Below are 20,390 nucleotides of genomic sequence, written 5' to 3'. Positions count from 1 at the left end.
CTGCCGATATCCGTGATCCCAGGACGGTGCGCTATTACCCGCAGTGGCGGGGAGCCTTGCAGTAAGTGCCGGCTGCTAATGCGCTTCCGTCAACCCCTGTGCATGCTCCTGATGAGGTGGCAGATGGTCTCCTGAGGGATGTCCTCCCAGCCCTGGACTAAAGCATCCGCCAACTCCTGGACAGTCTGTGGTGCAACGTGGCGGGCCAGTCCATGACACACTCCAGCCACATGAGGTCCAGCATTGTCTTGCATTAGGAGGAACCCAGGGCCAAGCGCACCAGCATATGGTCTCACAAGGGGTCTGAGGATCTCATCTCAGTACCATGGCAACTGACCCACCGCCAAACCGGTCATGCTGGAGGATGTTTCAGGCAGCAGAACGTTCTCCACAGCGTCTCCAGACTCTGTCACGTCTGTCACATGTGCTCAGTGTGAACCTGCTTTCATCTGTGAAGAGCGCAGGGCACAAGTGGCAAGTTTGCCAATCTTGGTGTTCTCTGGCATTTGCCAAACGTCCTGCTTGGTGTTGGGCTGTAAGCACAACCCCCACCTGTGGACTTCGGGCCCTCATACCACCCTCATGGAGCCTGTTTCTGACAGTTTGAGTGGACACATGCACATTTGTGGCCTGCTGGAGGTCATTTTTCAGGGCTCTGGATGTGCTTCTCTTTGCACAAAGGCAGAGCTAGCGGTCCTGCTGCTGGGTTGTTGCCCTCCTACAGCCTCCTTCACGTCTCCTGATGTACTGGCTAGGGATCGACCGATTATCGGTTTAGCCGATAATCACGATTTTGGGCATTATCGGTATCGACAATTACCTTGCCGACAATGCCCTGCCCCCCACACCGCCCCCACCGCACCGCGACCGCTCCCCCACCAACGCACCGCGTCGCACCCCCCACCGCACTGCCCCGGCACCATTGCCTCCCCCATCCCCGGTTTCATAATTACCTGTTCCCGGGGTCCACGCTACTTCTGGCTCCTGCTGCGTTACGCTGTGCGCAATGACGAGTGACGTTACACGATGCAACGTCACCGTCAGTGTGCACAGTGGCACCTCAGGAGGACGCCACCGGAGCCAGATGTAGAGTGGACCCCGGGAACAGGTCATTATAAAACCGGGAATGGGGAGGCAATGGGGGCGGTGCAGTGGGGGGGCGGTGGCGGTGATAGGACTCAGGACCCCAGGACAGGCAGGGGGACAGAAGCGGGTGGCGGCGGTCTATGGCACCGCAAAAGCCACTGCAGTTCATTCATTTAAAGCACCATTTCTTTTTTTTTTAATAACAATTTATTGAACTGTTTTAGAAAGTAAATGTACATACATTTATGTCATGCAATCACATAGTAAGATCATAGAAGGTATCTGTGCGGTACAGCTTCCCGCAACATAATAAAAGAGACTTACATATTCCCAAAAATGTGATTATGATGTACATATAGAGCAAACAAGGACCACAACTAGGATAAAACAATGTATCTCGTGCCACATCATGGTCTGTAAATTTTCAATCCAAATATAGAGATACCCAATCCAAAAACAAAGAACACAACATAGCATTGTGAAGCTATAAATTCTTATTTTCATAGAAGCAGGTAATCATTCCTCTACTACAGCAAGAGCTCCAAGAGTTCCTTTCAGGGACTCCAGAGCATACCATTCAGTCATCCGATATTTGAGCATCAGACGTCTCCTGTCCCCCTCAGGCATAATCTTTTCAATGACCCTTCTCCATTTAAGGAAAAACGACTTAGCAAGTTTGTCTGGGTCTTTAAGCGTCTCCCGTGATTCCATTCTCAAAAGATGCAGCAGAGTGTCTCTCACCTCAGTAAGTGTAGGTACTGTGTCTACAAGCCAATGGCGCAATAAACATTTCACTCCAATTAATAAGAAAATATGTACATCCTTGGAGGCCAGGGTGGTCGATGTACCACCTGATGTCGGCCGAGGTATATAGTGAAATATAAAGTGTAATGGGTCTAGTGGTATATGGGTGTCAAAGATTTGAGATACAAAGGTCTGAATGTCCTTCCAGTAACCATCAAAACTATCGCAGACCCACAGGCAGTGCCAGAGGTCAGCTCCCTCCAGTAGACATTTTGGACACGCTTTTAGATAATGAGATGGGACTTCCCAGCGGGAAAAGTTAAAGGCGTATATAGCTTTATGTAGTAACTTAAAGTGCATCTCCCTCCAGTCCTCCCCCACTATCGCATCCCTTACATGTCGTAATCCCTGCAGTAGTTTAGACGTCAGGTCATCTGTGGAGATAGTCGGGGCCCAATGATCAAACACTCTGTCTGCCAGTCCTCTGGAACCATGGTCCCTCATTGTTTTATATATATGGGATAAGGGTAACGACTCAGAGCGCTGGCCTATCAAGTCCGCAAACTGTACCTCCCCCGGCAGTTCATCAAAATTCAAAGCCCTAGATCTACAGAAAGTTCTGACCTGGTAATACTGTAGTATCTGTGAGGTGGGCAAGTGATATCTGTCCCGTATCTCCGGCCATGACATGAAAGTCCCTCTTGGGGGCAGTAAGAGGTCTTTTATAGAGGTGATTCCCTCAGCCTTCCATTTATCGAACAGTTTATTAGAATGTCCAGGGAGGAAGGCTGGGGAATTCCACAGAGACATGACCGGAGAAATCCCAAAGGGTAAGTTATACATTTTTCTTATGGCTTTCCAAGCAGCGATTGTGTCCCTTAGCAGCGCACTATGTCTAACTGACAGTGGTAATTCAGAGCATTTGGAATGTAGTAAAGCATTAAGGTTCCAAGGGGCCGCTAATTGTCCATCTACCGACAAGTCAGAGAAATGGGAGCTATGTAGTATCCAGTCTCTGGCATGTCTATATAGGGCCGCTAAGTTATAGGTACGGATACATGGCATGTTCAAGCCTCCCAGGGATTTACTGAGCTGCAATTTACTATAGGCAATACGCGACCTGCGTCCCCTCCACAAAAACTTGATTATGAGTGACTGAAGAGATCGGATATCCCCATGCCGGAGCAACAATGGTATTGTCTGTAGGGGGTATAGGAGCTTACCGAAGCACATCATCTTGACCAGGTGCGCTCTACCCACAACAGACAATGGAAGAGAGGCCCATCTGTCTAAGTCTTTTTTAATCTTATCAAAAATGGGTTTGTAGTTTAGATTGTACAGGTCCGTCGTGGTACGTCCTATCTGTATACCTAGGTACGTCATGTGCGAAGTCGGGACCTCCACCACCGGCATGGGCATCTGTGGTATTCTACCCGTCCCCAAGAATAGCAGCTGGCATTTGGTGGGGTTTATCCTAAAACCGGAAAAAGTGCCAAAATCTTGCAGTATGGATAAAACTGACGGGACGTGGAGATCTGGTGATTCAAGAAAGATCAGCATATCGTCTGCAAAACATGTCAATTTAAGTTCTTTAGGCCCCATCCTAATACCCTCGAACTCCGCGGAGGAGAGCAGGTGACGCGCCAGAGGCTCCAAGGCCAAGTCGAAAAGAAGAGGTGATAATGGGCACCCCTGTCGCGTCCCCTTCTGCAGACGAATAGGCTTTGACAGAAAACCCGGGGTATATACTTTCGCTACCGGGGAACTGTACATGGTCTGAATGTACTCCCTAAACATCCCTCTAACTCCGAATCCGTCCAAGACATCCCCCAGCCAATGCCAGCTGATGTTATCAAATGCTTTTTCAGCGTCTATAGCCAGCAAGGCCGGGGGAGTCCCGGTAGGATCTCGCCTGGCTGCCATGTCCTGGGCAGCACTAACCGCCCTAATATTAGTAACAGCTGACCTCCCCTTTACGAACCCCACCTGGTGCTCTCCAATCAGTTTTGGTAGGAATCTCGCCAGCCTATCAGCCAATATTTTAGAGAGCAGTTTGCAATCCTGATTAATGAGTGATATCGGCCGATAGGATGATGCTAAGTCAGCGGGCTTACCCGGCTTGGGTATAACCTTGATGTACGTCATGTCCCCAGACGGTAGCATACACTTGTCACTTAGTATAGAGTTAAACAATAATGTTAAGGTAGGGGCCACTTCCTCTCCCAACAATTTATAAAAATCTGGTCCAAAGCCATCCGGCCCTGGTGCCTTACCTCTCTGCAGTCCACCGATAGACGCCGTGACGTCTTCTAAAGTAACCGGAGCATTCAAGTAAGCTAGATCTTCCTCAGATAAGCGAGGTAAATCGAGTGACTGCAAAAAGGCACGGCCCTTTTCCTTGTTTAAATCATCTCCCTGATATAGAGTTTGATAATAGTCACCCAAAATGGTATTTATTTCTTTAGGCAGCGTTGTTGATATACCCCCGGCATCTCGCAGGCATCTAATGTCAGTCATAGGTCTCCACCCCTTCGCCAAGTTTGCCAGTAATTTACCTGCTTTATTCCCGTATTTATAAAATGTGGCATTTCTTTGGTCCCTAAATAAAGCATCTAACCTCTCCTGCTTATCCAAAAACTCAGACCTGGCGTCTACCCATTTGGCCTTGTTCTCCGAACTAGGAACCTCCAGAAATATGGTGTACGAATCCCTCAATGTTTGTGTTGCTGCCTTAAAGGCCGCCGCTGCATGACGCTTTTTGTGTGAGACATATGCCATGACCTTTCCCCTTAGTACAGCCTTCGCTGTGTCCCAGAATAGTCTCGGATCACCTTCATGAGCAGAGTTCGTGGTCTTATTGTCCATCCACCATCCAAGTAGCTGTGCTCTAAAATCAGAGTCAGCAGCCATGGCCAGCGGGAAGCGCCACAAGATATCCTGTCCCTTGGGGATTACAGGTGACATATTCAATAGCACCGGGGCATGGTCAGAAATAACAATGTCTGCTATCTCTACATCTACAATTCTATTAAGCAAGGGAGGGGAAGCTAAAAAATAGTCTATACGAGACCACGTCTCCCATGTCGGTGAGTAAAAGCTAAACTCTCTCTCGTCTGGGTGTAAGTGTCTCCACGTATCTGTAAGGGTCGTACAGTCAAGTAAATCAGTCATCCAGGTCTCACCCCCCCTTCTTCGCATGGATCCCCCTGAGGAGCGTCTTCTATCCTCTCCACTAGAGTGTACCGTATTAAGGTCTCCCCCAATAAGTATATCTCTCTCCCTGTCCCCCCGAATGGTGTCTTGCATGCCTCGAAAGAAAGAGGACTGATTGTCATTGGGTGCATACACACTGTATAAGCTCAGTCGCCCCATCGAAGAGTCAATAACAATGTGACACATTCTGCCCTCAGCGTCAACAGTCTTAGAGATGAGTGTGTGCGCAAATGCTCTATTAATCAGGATTAGAACCCCCGCCCTCCCACTAACCGCCGGGGAACCATACACCTCACCGACCCACATCTGACGCATCCTAAAAAAATCTCCTATCTCTAGGTGTGTTTCCTGCAGGAGTGCAACACTAGCTTTAAGTTTATGCAGGTGTCTCAGTACCATACGACGTTTAGTAGGGGAGCGCAAGCCCTTAACATTCCAGGTTATAAAAGTCATGTCCACTCACATCTCTCGGTGTCACTCTGAATAGATCTGGGGACAGGAAACATCTCAGCATGCATTCCACATACCCTCTCTGTGCATGACCTCTGGTAGAACCTAAGTAAAGTAGCTATGTAAACATAACCCAAAAAAAAACGTGAACCAAGAAAAATAATAACCAGTAGCATGTAACATCTCCCTCCAGTGCCTATATCATAATGGGCTTCACTTTTTTCGCTGATGGAAACCCGTGGGGCACTGAACCACACTAACTTGACCCCCATGGGGGCAAAAATAAAGAAACTCAAAAGGCAGCTCCCCGCCCCCCCCCCCCTCCCAAAGCTAGAACATCAAGATACATCCCCCCTTCCTCCTCCATATGATCTCTAATGTGAGAGCGGAGGATAGGACTAATCGATATGCAATGGAAAACCCCATTAAAGCTTGTTAATAACATATTATACAAAGGACTTTGTTCTGTGTCCATCGTCCTCCCAAAGACTCCGAAAAACCTGTACGGGAAAAATGTATGTTAGGGCAGATCCAGAAAGGCACTATGCCTGAGAAACAAGAAGGGGGCACTGTTCGTGGCAAAAAAGGCTCTCAGAAGATCCCCCCTGAAAAGTCCGAAACTGTAAGAACAGTCTTTCAGTCAACCATCCAAGATGAAAGGGGAAAAAAAGAAAGGAAGAAAAATAGGGCAAAGTCGGTAAACAGCACTCTCATCCTGTAGGTTCTGGTGATGATCCGGTCTTATCGTCCCTTCTGCGTTTTTGTGCTGATCTGGAAGAGGTCTCCATATCTTCTGTGGAGTCCAACAGCACGGCCGCCGCCTCAGGGGTCTGGTAAGTGGAAGAAGACCCGTCCTTCAGGAACACTCTCAAGATGGCCGGGTATTGTAGAGTAAATCGTATCTGTTTCTTGACAAGGCTGGTGCAGATGGGGGCAAAGGCTTTGCGCCTCTGGGCTACTTCTGCCGAATAGTCACCAAAAATGAGCAATTTATGGCCCTGAAAGAGCAGTGGAGTAGAGCGTTTCTTAAAGGTACGGAGGACCAATTCTTTGTCCGTATAGTTGAGAAAACGGGCAATTACTTGGCGCGTTTTTGGAGAGCGATTAGGCCTGTTAGTGTCCACCTGTGGCGGGGGGCCCACCCTATGTGCCCGTTCAATCAGGTAGCCACCGTCTAAGCCAAGCACTTTAGGTAGATCCACAGATATCCGCTTGCCAAGTTGGCTGTGTGGCACCGATTCCGGGAGCCCCACCACCCTCAAGTTGTTCCTCCTGGATCTATTTTCTAAATCTTCCACCTTGTCCTGGAGTGCTTGCTGGGCCTTAGAAAATAAGCGCATCTCCCTTGACATAGTATCCATCTCATTGTCCATTTGAACATATCTGCGCTCCAACTCATTAATCTGTGAGGAGTGGGTGGCCACCTCTAATTTTAACTGCGCCACAGCCGTGGATATGGAAGACGCTATGGTGGCGGTAATCTGGGGAGACAACAAATTCGCCATCTCCATGACAAACTGCTTGGCGTTCATTCCCAGGGGCTGTATTAGAGTGTCAATCACCCCGCTTACTTGCGAGTCTTGGATCCTCTGTGGCATCTGTGGCATCTGCTGCTGCAACGTCTCCACCTCCGGAGCTGGGCCGCTCGCCGCCATCTTGGGAGCCGTGCTGTCTTGTGGCTGCGGGCTGTGCGGAGGCTGGGAGGAAGCAATAGTGCCGCGGGTTACAAATCTCTCCATCGGAGAGTAGCCAGAGGAGATCCGGGCAGTAGATCACCCTCGTATTGCAGGTAAACTGGCTGGTTCAGCGGCGAATGTTCGGGGGTAGGACGGAGCTCCCGCGAATGCGACTACACCATCAGCGCGCCGGAACCGGAAGCCTAAAGCACCATTTCATCAATGATCTGCAGCGGTGTTGCGGCGGGATGAATAGCTGATAACTTATACCGATATTCCGGTATAAGTTATCGGCTATCGGCCCTAACCTCCACCGATTATCGGTATCTGCCCTAAAAAAAACAATATAGGTCGATCCCTAGTACTGGCCTGTCTCCTGGTAGCGCCTCTATGCTCTGGACACTACGCTGACAGACACAGCAAACCTTCTTCCCACAGCTGGCATTGATGTGCCATCCTGGATGAGCTGCACTACCTGAGCCACTTGTGTGGGTTGTAGACTCCGTCTCATGCTACCACTACAGTGAAAGCACCGCCAGCATTCAAGAGTGACCAAAACATCAGCCAGGAAGCATAGGAACTGAGAAGTGGTCACCACCTGCAGAACCACTCCTTTATTTTGCGGTGTCTTGCTAATTGCCTATAAGTTCCACCTGTTGTCTGTTCCATTTGCACAACAGCATGTGAAATTGATTGTCAATCAGTGTTGCTTCCTGAGTGGACAGTGTGATTTCACAGAAGTGTCATTGACTTGGAGTTACATTGAGTTGTTTAAGTGTTCCCTTTATTTTTTTGAGCAGTGTATTATTAGTGTTCCAGGCCATTCAGTGAAGCAGGCATGGTTTTTTCTGTATTGGCCAAACTGCAATAAATTGAAGGCCAGTGTGCAGATATAAAATAAGGCGATTTACAATGTCCGCAAAGTAAGATCAGCTTTTGTAGGGAAGCTGTAGCTGAGTAAATTGTAAGGTTTATTACAACATGGGAGCCAAGTGGCTTCAATATTAATTAGAATGTATTGTGTCCTTTGTCTTTAAACCACCGTCACTGCAGCCTCATAGATAATTGTTAATATATTACAGAAACTAGATGTCACTCTCCAAGACCTCCCGCCAGTCCTCCAGGCGTTGAGTGAGAAAGAGGGATTTGGGAAATCTTCCAAACTAGAAGACATGTACTGGAATGTCATGACCTTACTAGGATTTACGTATGTATTTTTTTATCTGCCTAAAAAATTTATTTTAATGACTAATTGCTTTATCAAATAGAAATTGACAGCCTGTTCAGCTATACTAAACTCAATACACTGGGTTATAGTGCGGGTGATCAGGAGTACAGTGAGGGGTCATTGTAGCTTAAATGCAGAGCAGGATTGCTGCGCAATGGAGACTGGTCATGCTTCCCAACCTCCTCCTGTACGCAGCTCAATGCCTGCCTATTATTTAAATGTTCATGAATATGTAATCACGTCCTAGTGACGGGAGAGCGTGCAGTCATGTGAGTGGTCTGCATAGTGCTCACAAGGGAGACAATATCTTCTGAACTACTTAACGGACTAAAAGTGACCTCATTCTACTTCTGTTCACCTTCACTATAACTCAGTGTATGGGATTTAGTGCTGGTGAACAGGCTGTCATTTTCCCTTTTTAAATGTTTGTATATTTTTTTCATTTAGTTAACATACATTGGAAGAATAAAAAAAAATGAAGCAAACTGATCTTGATAAATAAAAAGAACCTGTTTTATGTATATAGCTCCTATAGAGATCTGCAGTATGTGTTTCCATCTCTGCAGCTTTCACACAAGCCCCATGTAGTGTGGTCCTGCAATCATGTACTCCCTGCCACCTTTTCCACTGTGGGTAGGCTAGCTATATATGCGATTTATTGCTGTAAATGTATAGAAAAGTAGATTTTTTAATTCTTTTTTAATGGATGTTCCAGCCTTAGACATCTTATCCTCTATCCAAAGGATAGGTGATAAGATGTCTGATCGTGGGGGTCCCACCGCTGGGAACCCCCTCGATCTCGTTACAGCTCCGGGCATTCTGTGCCGGGGCGCTGCTCCCGAAACGGAGACATGACTTCATGCCACGCCCCCTCAATCCAGGTCTATGGGAGGGGGCGTGGCAGCCATTATGCCTCCTCCCATAGACGTCTCCATCTCGGGAGCAGCGCCTGTCACAGAATGCCTGGAGTTGCACCGAGATCACAGGGCCCCTGTGATCTGACTTCTTATGCCCTATCCTTTTGGATGTCTAAGGCTGGAATACCCCTTTAAATATTCTTAACCTGTGATTTCAGTGAGATGTGAAAATAACTATTCTGTTTAAAAAATTGTTTATTTTAGTCGTCCAAAGAAAGAGAAGCCAAAAGGTATTCCTGACGTTGTTCCAGAAATGAATGACACCTCAAAGAAGAAGAAAGGTTTCTTACCAGAGACTAAAAAACGGAAAAACAGAAAGAAGGCCAGACCTGAAGAGCAGAAGCCCAGTGGTGGCGAGGACAGCATGGAGGTCTCAGAGCAGAAAGGAGTTAACAAATCTAAGAAAAAGAAGAACAAGAAGAAAAGGAAACTGGCACAACAGGAAGGTGGATCTCAGGAGAATTCAATAGGTACTCCAACAAATAAGAAAGCCAAACCTGATGTGGAAGACAAGAGCAAGACTGGAAAACCTGCCAAATCAGAGAAAACCAAGAAAAAGAAGTGAAAGGACACAGTAGGAACATAGAAGTTCATCCTCCCTGCATTGTGCGTTCTCTATGAGCAGACGTTCATGCAGATCTTGAACAATATTGTTGTGTTTGTTTTTTAAACACTGGCATGTAAAAAAGCAAAGCTGGAGCAAGAAAAGTAGTCTTAGTCCAGTATTTGGCAGCAGTGCATCCTAAAGCTGCCCATAGCTAGCAGTAGTGGGCCACGGGATGTGAGCTAACTAATATGAATAATCTACGCCTCATGAAGATGATATACCATACAACTATTTTTACAGTCTCTAAATTTTAGTACTACAGTTATGTTTTGTTGTTTAAAGAGTAACTATTGTTTACCTGTTATTCCAGATGAGAAACTATAAGATTTATTAATAAAAAAAATTAAAAAATAAATCCCCTTTCTCCACTTATGAGCCACTTCTTCTGCTTCCCCTAGTGCACTCATTATTCTCAGTTTAGGTAAAATCTGTAAAAAGGAGTTTGAAAACAGGAATCGGGTCATGCTTGTTCTTCATAGAAGTCTATAGGGAGGAGGGAGCTGCTGGACAGATATTGGTAGAGACACACAGATGTTCCTGCAGATTCTATGATCTTACCACATCGCTGAATTCACAACAGCAGTACGTAAGTGCTCAATAATGTCTTCCATGCTGCTACTGCTGAATGTGTTTTATAGTGACATAGGAGAGGAAGCAAGAATTCCTTGTTTGGAAGACCTCACAGCATCTAGTCTCCATTCACTCTAGAGCTGAGCTCAGGGAAAACAGGTAGTTAGATATATGACCAAACGTTGCATGTTGAGGAACCAACAAACAATTAGCTTTAACCAGATTCAGAGTCTGTTTTGGAGCTGTGACCTTGGACTTCATCATGGATGTGTCTTTCTAAAGTGGTGTCTTCTTCTCCTATTTGTTTGTCATTATTCATACATTCTTTATGGGGAAAAAATCCTGTTCATACTGACATGAACTTGGGGAAGACCTTTGAATCTATTGACTGCTATATGGTATTGACACCTAACTAAAGGTGCAGCACCTAATTCTTGGTTAGATAAGTGTAAATTACAAAAAGTCAGCATTTTTATTAATCACAGAAGATGTAAAACTGGCTTATAGAATTGGTGTAGGATTGACAAAATATTGTCCCCTTATTAGTTTAAACTGTCTTTAAAGAGTTAGCCGTCATCAAACCATATTTTGTAAACTAACTCGGGAGTATATTCCCTAACTACTCCTAACACCCCTTCTGCCCTTAAAAAAAAAAAAAAAAAAAAATTCTGAGCTTTAAAAAGCTGTGTATCATACCTTTCCCCTTGCTCACATTGTGTGAGTTTCCATTAGGAAAAAGTGAGCGTTCCCCAGCAGGCACAACATTACTGAAGCCTGCGAGAGCTGCGCCTCGCCATGCCCCGCACACACTTCCTGAGTTTGGACTTCTGCAAGTCCGGGAGAAGACTAAACTGTTTGACTTGCGGCAGGGAACAGAACAGAGCGAGCCGCCTAGTGGCCGTTTTTTCAATCACATTAAGAACATATAAAGGTTGAGAATTTTAACAGCAAGTAAATAGCAAAGTTTCTTATAATTACATAAGGAACAATATATTTAAAAGTTTTTAGTTTGGTGACACGTACTCTTTTTAAAGTATACCTGTTAGATCCCACAAAAAAGTGAATCCTGACCATGCACATCTCCTTTTTATGCCTCCATTATAAAAATATCTCTTTTCATTAGCTCACAGTGTTAGAAATCCTCTCATCGGGAGGGGAGACAGCGTCAAGCACTTACGTTTTGGAGGACACTCCCTCTTTCTCTAGTATCCCTAACGTGCTCACATCACCACAATATCAAGAACTTCATAGTCTCGCAAGACTTTAACTCTTGAGAGATTTAGCATTAAAAACTGTACATAACAATCGAACATTAAATTATAACATTTCTGTTCTCCATCAATCCTAGGAAGAATATACAGAAATACACTAAAATTACACATTTCATTCAGACCATCCGGTCTTAATGAATTCAAGCTTTCGATCCAGTATACTTCTTGCTGTAGGAGCTCTTCTTATCCCCTTCCTCACTTGTACCATACATCTCTTCTACGACCATCCAGCGCATTTCGCTGACTTGATGATCGTATTTTGCAGTTTTTCCATATCTACCCCAGTTTTTCCATATCTGCTCACTGCTTCCGTTTTATCGATGTCACTCGCAGATTTTGTCAAATTCCGGATTGCGCCCCGATATTTGCTAATCCGGAATTTAACACTTCTCATAGTTTGTCCTATGTATATCCTACCGCAAGGGCATTTAAGCAAATATATAACTTGTTTAGTATCACAATTGAACCAACCCTTCACTGGGACCTTAGTCCCCCGTAATGGGTGTCTTATATGATCGCTTTTAATAATGCTACTACTACAGTTGCGGCAGGACAGACACGGGAATGCCCCTTTACTTTTAGCTCCAATAAACCTCTGTTTAGACATTTTCATCTTAATATCTGCTCTCACTTAACGATTTGCCAGTGACCTTTTTTTTGTTTTACTAAAAAGTCTACCAAATTTTGGATCCGCTTTCAGCAGACCCCAATATTTGGTAACTGTCTTAATCAATTGTGCATATGTATCTTAGGTAGAGATGCAAATCAAATCGTCATTTTTATTTTTATCTTTCTTTTTCTTATCTCCTTGTCTCAATTTTTCTCTTGGGATTTCCTGTACCTCATTTCAAACTCTTCACACTACCTCTTGATTATATCTTCTCTCTACAAACTTTATCAACATTTCTTTGTTCTTAGCATATTCTTCTATGGAACTGCAAATCCTTCTTGCCCTCATGAATTGACTTTTAGGGATCTCCTTGAAGGTCTGCGGCACATGGCAGCTCTGTCTTAATAGGTTATTTCTATCCGTTTCCTTTCTGTACAGTGTAGATGCTATCTGTTTTCCAACTTTATACTCCTCAATGTCCAAAGATTTTAAAGCTACGGGCTTCCATATTGCAAACAAAGCTTTCAAAGTTTGAGTGATTATCAGTTGGACCGTGTACACACCTGGGCGGATGAAAGACGTGCGGTATGTGGAAGAGTGTGGAATACACCCAAAGTATCCGTGAGTGAGCAGAAGATCCCACTGTTCAGTTTAAAAAGGATATTGCTGTATTGATCGAAGAGGCAGTAAATAATGGGGTGATAGATGCTAATGTGGTGACGCCAAAGTTGTGGTGTGACCATGGGGTGTGAAGGGTGTAGGTGGATGTGCAAATGGTACAGCCCAGGGGCAAGGTGTTATTATCCCCTAATGTTCGTGACGCCAGAGTTGTTTTACCGGCAACCACCCGAATGGTAGCACCGCTATCCCAAGGTTAGTCTCAATCATCTCTGGTGTGGACTCCATTCTTTATCCCCTTGCTGTCTATGTTGATGGGTTTTTGCAGAAGGTCGTATGACTGCTCAAGAATTGTCTCCGAGACACCAGTAGCTTTATTGATTGTATAGAAGGAGTTGTCAAAGAGGATACATGGTTATGTACAATGGACATAAAAAGCTTATATACTAATATACTGTCACAGGAGGGTTTACTAGCAGTTAGAGGAACTGCTCAAAGATGCTACCCTTGACAATGCAAAAATAAGGTTCCTTATGGATCTGCTGTAGAGGGTGCTAACAACAAAAAACTATTTTTTTCATTTGGGTACTATTTTCTTCAGTTACAGCGGACTTCGATGGGGTCCACTGTCGCCCTAAGGTTTGCAAACATTTTTATGGCCAAATTCGAGGAGCAATTTGTTCTCTACCATCTAGCCATTTTTGTTATGTGGACAATGTCTTCTTAATGTGGACAGGTCCACGGGAATGCTTGGATTCATTTGTTAAGGAATTACATGAGTGCCACGAGTTAATAGAATTCATGTTGGAAGCCCATCTCCAGCAGATCCATTACTTGGACGTTGAGGTGTTTAAAGTTGGGAATCAGCATCTGCACTGTACAGAAAGGAAGCTGATAAAAATAACCTATTAAGACAGAGCTGCCATGTGCCTCAGACCTTCAAGGGGATTCCTAAAAGTCAATTCATAAGGGCAAAAAATTTGCAATACCATAGAGGAATATGCTAAGAACAAAGAAATGTTGATAAAGTTTGTAGAGAGAGGATATAATGAAGAGGTAGTGAGAAGAGTAGGAAATGAGGTACAGAAAATCCCAAGAGAGAAATTGAAACAAGGCGGTAAGAAAAAGAAAGATAAAAATTACTTTGAGTTACATCTCTACCTAATGATAAAAATGCACAAGTTACCAAATATTGGGGTCTGCTGAAAGCGAATCCAAAATTTGGTGGACTTTTCAGTAAAACTCTGATGTTTGTCTATAGGAAAGGGAGGTCACTGGCAAATCGTCAAGTGAGAGCAGGTATTGAGATGAAAATGTCTAAACAGAGGTTTATTGGAGCTAAAAGTAAAGGGGCATTCCCGTGTCTGTCCTGCCGCAACTGTAGTAGTAGCATTATTACAAGCGATCATGTAATACACCCATTACGGGGGAATAAGTTCCCAGTGAAGGGTTGGTTCAATTGTGATACTAAACAAGTTATATATTTGCTTAAATGCCCTTGCGGTAGGATATTCATAGGACAAACTATGAGAAGTGTTAAATTCCGTATTAGCAAACATCGGGGCGCAATCCAGAATTTATTGACAAAATCTGCAAGTGTTATCGACAGTTTTTAATGTGAAATCTCTGAGTTAGTCTCGCAAGTCTATGAAGTTCTTGATGTAGTGGTGATGGAAGCACGTTAGGGATACTTGAGAAAGGGGGCGTGTCCTCCAAAACGTCGTAAGTGTCCAGAGCAGCATATATTTGCTATGGTGATTTTCTCCTACTGGACAGAAATGTCAGCAGAGAGCTCTGTGTTCCAAAAAGAAAATAATTTCCTCAGTAGTATTCAGCAGCTAATAAGTACTGGAAGGATTAAGATTTTTTTTAATAGAAGTAATTTACAAATCTTGTAACTTCAAGATAAGAAAGAATGTCACAGGGCACTCACCAATGCTGCAAAATGTGTCCTTTATTTCAAGGTTCCATACATCAGTGCGGAGACGCTCATACGGGTGTGCTTCTACAAACTACGGTCCGTTTCTCGGGATATTTTGCGCTTCAACAGGTTTGCAAACCTGTTGAAGCGCGAACTATCGCGAGAAACGGACCGTAGTTTGTAGAAGCACACCTGTATGAGCGTCTCCGAATGATGTTTGGAACCGTGAAATAAAGGACACATTTTGCAGCATTGGTGAGTGCCCTGTGACATTCTTTCTTATCTTGAAGTTACAAGTGAACTGTCTCTTGCCTGTGCGGTGAGCACCACCTGTATGCTGAATAGTTATCACGGGACCTGTGGGAAGGTGTCAACGTGCATTGAACTGTTGCTTGAGCCGGGCAGTGCCGGGTGCCTCTTTCTGATTACGTAATTTACAAATCTGTTGTAACTTTCTGGTACCAGTTGATTTAAAAAAAAAAAAATGTTTTCCACCAGAGAGTACCCCTTTAAGGATGATTCTCCCGCCCTTATGCAGGAAATTACGTCTATGGCCCATTCTGAAATCCATTCCGCTTTAGCTTCTTTTACATAATCTCCTGCCCCTACCCCCTCTACTAGTACAGCTACTATTTAGGTTAGTAAGAAAGCAAAGATGGTTTCTTTCTCTGATTTTGAAGAAAGTATCTCCCCAGAAATATATGAAGGTGAATGTGTAGAAAATCCTCAGGAGGAAGAGGAATGTTCACTTAAAAATTTTTTTTTTTTAATTCTGATGAGTTTGAAATATTAAATCTATACGTACTACTTTAAGACTTGAGGAAGCACAAGAGGCTAAATCCATCCAGGATGAGCTTGTCGGCGGGCTAGGAGATAGAAAAACATGTACATTTCCAGTTCATGCTAACCTGTATAAAATTATAAATTATGAATGGGCTAAACCTGAGAGAAATTCATTTTCTTCCTAAAGGTCTGAATAGATGTTATCCTTTTTAGTGATTCTTACTCTAGCACCGGGGACACTTTACCAAAAGTGGATGTCCCATTGACTAAAGCAGTCAAATGTACCTCTCTGCCTTTTGAAGATGCCACACCGTTGAAAGATCCCAAGGACAGAAAGGCAGAGAGCTTGTTATAGAAAACCTCTGAGGCGGTTGCTTCATTTACTGAAACCTAACGTAGCATCCTCCTGTGTGGCTAGAACACTAGGAGTTTGGTTGGACCAATTAGATTTCCATCTTCAGTCTGATACTCCCAAAGAGCAGATTTAAGAATGACTTCCTCTGCTAAAAATGGCCACTAATTTTTTGTCTGATGGATAGTGGAAATCAAGGGCGGACTGACCGGCCAGTCCGATCGGACATAGTCCTAGGGCCCGGCCGAGTTAAGGGCCCTCTGCAGCTACTGAGTATCAAGGACACTCGTCCCAGATCCCAAGCAGACAGCACTGCCTTCTCCAGTATGTGCGATACACGCACATACAGGAGAAGGTGTCCCCTCTGTCCGAGCCGCATCTGCAGCTTACACAGAGGAGGTGTGACCTCCGCCCCCACGCTGCACGCAGGACAGGCACTGATGACGTCACTCATCGGCGCCTGTACTGTGGAGGGGAGAAGACGCGGGACCCATGCTTCTGATGAGATTGCTGCGTCGTACATCAGGTAACCATAATTTTATTATTTTTACTTTTACTCTGCCTATACCTATGGGGGAGGGGGGTTAACTCTGCCTATACCTATGGGGAAGAGGGGAGGGGGGTTAACTCTGCCTATACCTATGGGGAAGAGGGGGGGGGGTTAACTCTGCCTATACCTATGGGGAAGAGGGGGGGGGGTTAACTCTGCCTATACCTATGGGGAAGAGGGGGGGGTAACTGCCTATACCTATGGGGAAGAGGGGGGTGGGGTAACTGCCTATACCTATGGGGAAGAGGGGGGTGGGGTAACTGCCTATACCTATGGGGAAGAGGGGGGTGGGGTAACTGCCTATACCTATGGGGAAGGGGGGGGGGGACTGCCTATACCTATGGGGAAGAGGGGGAGGAACTTCCTATACCTATGGGGAAGAGGGGGGGGGGTAACTGCCTATACCTATGGGGAAGAGGGGGGGGGGGTAACTGCCTATACCTATGGGGAAGAGGGGGGGGGGGGTAACTGCCTATACCTATGGGGAAGAGGGGGGGGGTAACTGGCCTATACCTATGGGGAAGAGGGGGGGGGTAACTGGCCTATACCTATGGGGAAGAGGGGGGGGTAACTGGCCATACCTATGGGGAAGAGGGGGGGGGTAACTGCCCATACCTATGGGGAAGAGGGGGGTGGGGTAACTGCCCATACCTATGGGGAAGAGGGGGGTGGGGTAACTGCCCATACCTATGGGGAAGAGGGGGGGGGGGTAACTGCCCATACCTATGGGGAAAAGGGGGGGGGGGTAACTGCCCATACCTATGGGGAAGAGGAGGGGGTGGTAACTGCCCATACCTATGGGGAGGAGGGGGAGGGGTTGCTCTGCCCATACCTATGGGGAGGAGGGGGAGGGGTTGCTCTGCCTATACCTATGGGGGGGAGGGGTTGCTCTGCCTATACCTATGGGGAGGAGGGGGAGGGGTTGCTCTGCCTATACCTATGGGGAGGAGGGGGAGGGGTTGCTCTGCCTATACCTATGGGGAGGAGGGGTAAGTTTATACCTGGATGCCGAACTACTTACCTACATACCCAGCTATCTAACTATGTACATACCTGGCCTTCATACATGGCTGCCTAACTTCCTAGCTATCCCCCTAACTTACCTGGCTTGTCACCTACCTACATATCTGGCTTCCTGATCTACCAACCTAGTTACCTATTTACCTGGCTACCTACCTACCTGCCCTTTTACTGTGCAGGACACAAAGGAGGGCATTATTAAAGTTTGTGGGCCTAAAGATGGAAAGATTGTGTAGAGGAGGGGAGGGCACTAGAAAAATGCAGAGTCTGATATGTATGTCGTGCAGATGGCAGTCTGATCCGGACAGGGAAGAAAAGAGGTTGCCGCTGATCAGAAAAAACATAATTGTGAGTCCTAAAATGTAACAGTAATCACTGTTATCAACTGTTATGTACCGCCGTATGGTCCTGTATAAAATCACTGATATTGTATACAGATCCTTTATAGTATACTGGTCTGAGTATAGTGGTTTTATGAAGTACAGTATGGCGGTATTATCCAGTTATTGTGTGATGGTATATATTTACTCCTTGTATACCAGTATTATTGGTCATGGAATATATATATTTTTTTTTTTTATTCAAATGAGCTTTATTGACAGAAGGGAAAGTAAGTGTACAACAAAATAAAGATCCGACATAATGCAGTAGCGCCATGCACATATAACAACGGTACAGCTTATCAATCACCATGCCAATAGCATCACTACACTATATGAGTAAATGGAACTTCAAAAAGGAGTGTGGAAGACACTCAAATATGGAACAAGACACTAGGGAGAGGGGGGGGGGGGGAGTGTAGGGGGGAGGGAAGGGCAAGGGAGTCACGGGAAAGAGAAGAAAGGGAACAAGCCGACATACCAGGTAAAGGAGAGAAAAAATCTGAATCACAAAAGGAGGGAAAGGGGAAAGGTAGGAGCACATGGGTAGGGAAAGAGAGAGGGAAAGACAGGCTCTGTAATCCAGTACCTACCTCCTCTCCAGCAGCCATCGCCCCTCCGCTCCGGTCCAACCGCCAGCCGGACACACAACTCTCATACTAAGCTAGTGGGTCGGGAGAAAACTGACTCATGAAGAGGTGGGGTGACCAGCGTGGAGGGGGGGGGGGGGGGGTTTAGCGGGAGACTAAGGCTCTCTAAACAGGGGAGATTCAACAAAGGACAGCCAGGGTTGCCACACTGAAATAAATCTGTCCTGCCTATTGTATGAGTCTGCCATCAGTTCCTCCATACGGCAGACAAAGAGAATCTCCTAGTACCACTCAGAGATTGTCGGGGGTGAAACAGATTTCCATTTCCTGCAGATGACCGCCCTAGCTGCCATAAGGAGGAAGTTAGCCAGGGTCTTTGCTGGCGTCTTACGAGACGCCGGTTGAATAGACAGCAACAGCGTCTTAGCATCATTGGGGAAGGTATAACCCGTAATGTGTGCACTACGCGAAATAACCACTACCCAATAGGGGGCCAGAGAGGGACATTCCCACCATATATGGGACATGGTGCCACGGGATCCTCCGCACCGCCAGCACTGGTCTGGAACTGAGGGATACATTTTGTGTAGCACCGAGGGGACCCGTTACCAACGAGATAAAATTTTATAATTGGTCTCCTGCGACCTACAAGAGACCAAGACACTGTGACACAAGGCAAAGGCCGCAGCCCAGTCAGACGGAGCAAATGTAGTGCGCAGCTCCGCCTCCCACGCCCCCACGAACGGCAAGGGAGTCTGAGCAGCCTCATCCAGTAGAATAGCATAAATTTGGGAGACCGCCCCCGAGGGCTGAGAGGCGGAGACGCACAGCTCTTCAAAAGGCAAAAGAGGTCGGAGCAATTGCAGGGAGCGGCCTGTGGTGTCAACAAAATGTCGGAGCTGTAAGTACTGCATGTACCTAGTAGGCGTGCGGAGGGGGCCCGGCACCAGATCCTCATATGCCCTAACTATCGTGCCATGTAGGAAGTTCCTGATAGGGAGAGTGGGGGGATCAGTAACACCCAGAAAGGGGGGGCCACACAAGCCCGGTGGGAATAAGGGGTTGTAGGTCAGTGGTGTCAGTGGCCCATCCTGGGAGAGCGTCTTGGAGCTACATAGGTATCTACGGAGAGTCGTCAAGAGTTCACCCACCACCCACGGCAGTCCGGTCGTGTGTTTGTCCAGATGGGACGAAGAAAACAACCAAGGGAGAGACGTGACCTCAAACGGGGAGTCCCCCAACTCAACTGCCACCCAACGTTTGGAAGTGCGCCCATGGAAGAAATCCAACAACCGTGTCAGAGTGGCCGCTAGATAGTAAGCTCGGCAGTCCGGGACCGTCAAGCCCCCGGAGCGTTTCCTCCTGGTGAGGACCGTCTTGGAGATCCTCGACGGGCGCCCCATCCAAATGAATTTCCTGATCGCTCTGTCTAGGGATAGGAAGAAGGGACGGGGAATGGCGACAGGGACCGCCTGGAAAAGGTACAGCAACCGGGGCAGGAAGTTCATTTTAAGTACATTAACCCTGCCTAACCACGAGAACGTTCCCCTAGACCATCTCTCCAGGTCCTGCAAGAGGATTTGTAGGGTCGGGGCAAAATTGAGCCGAAAACTAGCAACTGGAACCTGGACTCCAAGGTATTTTATGGAACCCACAGGTCACTGAAAGGGATGAACTTTTTGTAGACGTCGCACATCGGACAAGGGCAGGGAAACGTTTAGGGCTACACTCTTGGACATGTTGACTTTGTGATTGCTGAAGAACGAATAGTAGCGGAGCTCTGTCTAATTGCCGGGAGGGAAGT

General features: G+C 46.2%; 1 protein-coding gene across 1 annotated transcript in view; it reads left to right on the top strand.

The window, feature by feature from the left end:
- The window catches only part of MYBBP1A (MYB binding protein 1a), an 88,153-nt gene extending 77,858 nt beyond the window's left edge, over positions 1–10,295 (top strand). Inside the window, exons 26-27 of the mRNA XM_056556412.1 lie at positions 8,252–8,376; positions 9,519–10,295. Of these exons, the coding sequence (XP_056412387.1) occupies positions 8,252–8,376; positions 9,519–9,879 (486 nt within the window). The 3' untranslated portion in view covers positions 9,880–10,295. The remainder of the gene's footprint in view (positions 1–8,251; positions 8,377–9,518) is intronic.
- The last annotated feature ends 10,095 nt before the right edge of the window (positions 10,296–20,390 follow it).

This window comes from Hyla sarda, chromosome 2 (assembly GCF_029499605.1).
Source record: "Hyla sarda isolate aHylSar1 chromosome 2, aHylSar1.hap1, whole genome shotgun sequence".
NCBI lineage: Eukaryota > Metazoa > Chordata > Amphibia > Anura > Hylidae > Hyla > Hyla sarda.
This window is presented reverse-complemented; position numbering and strand designations above follow the sequence as displayed.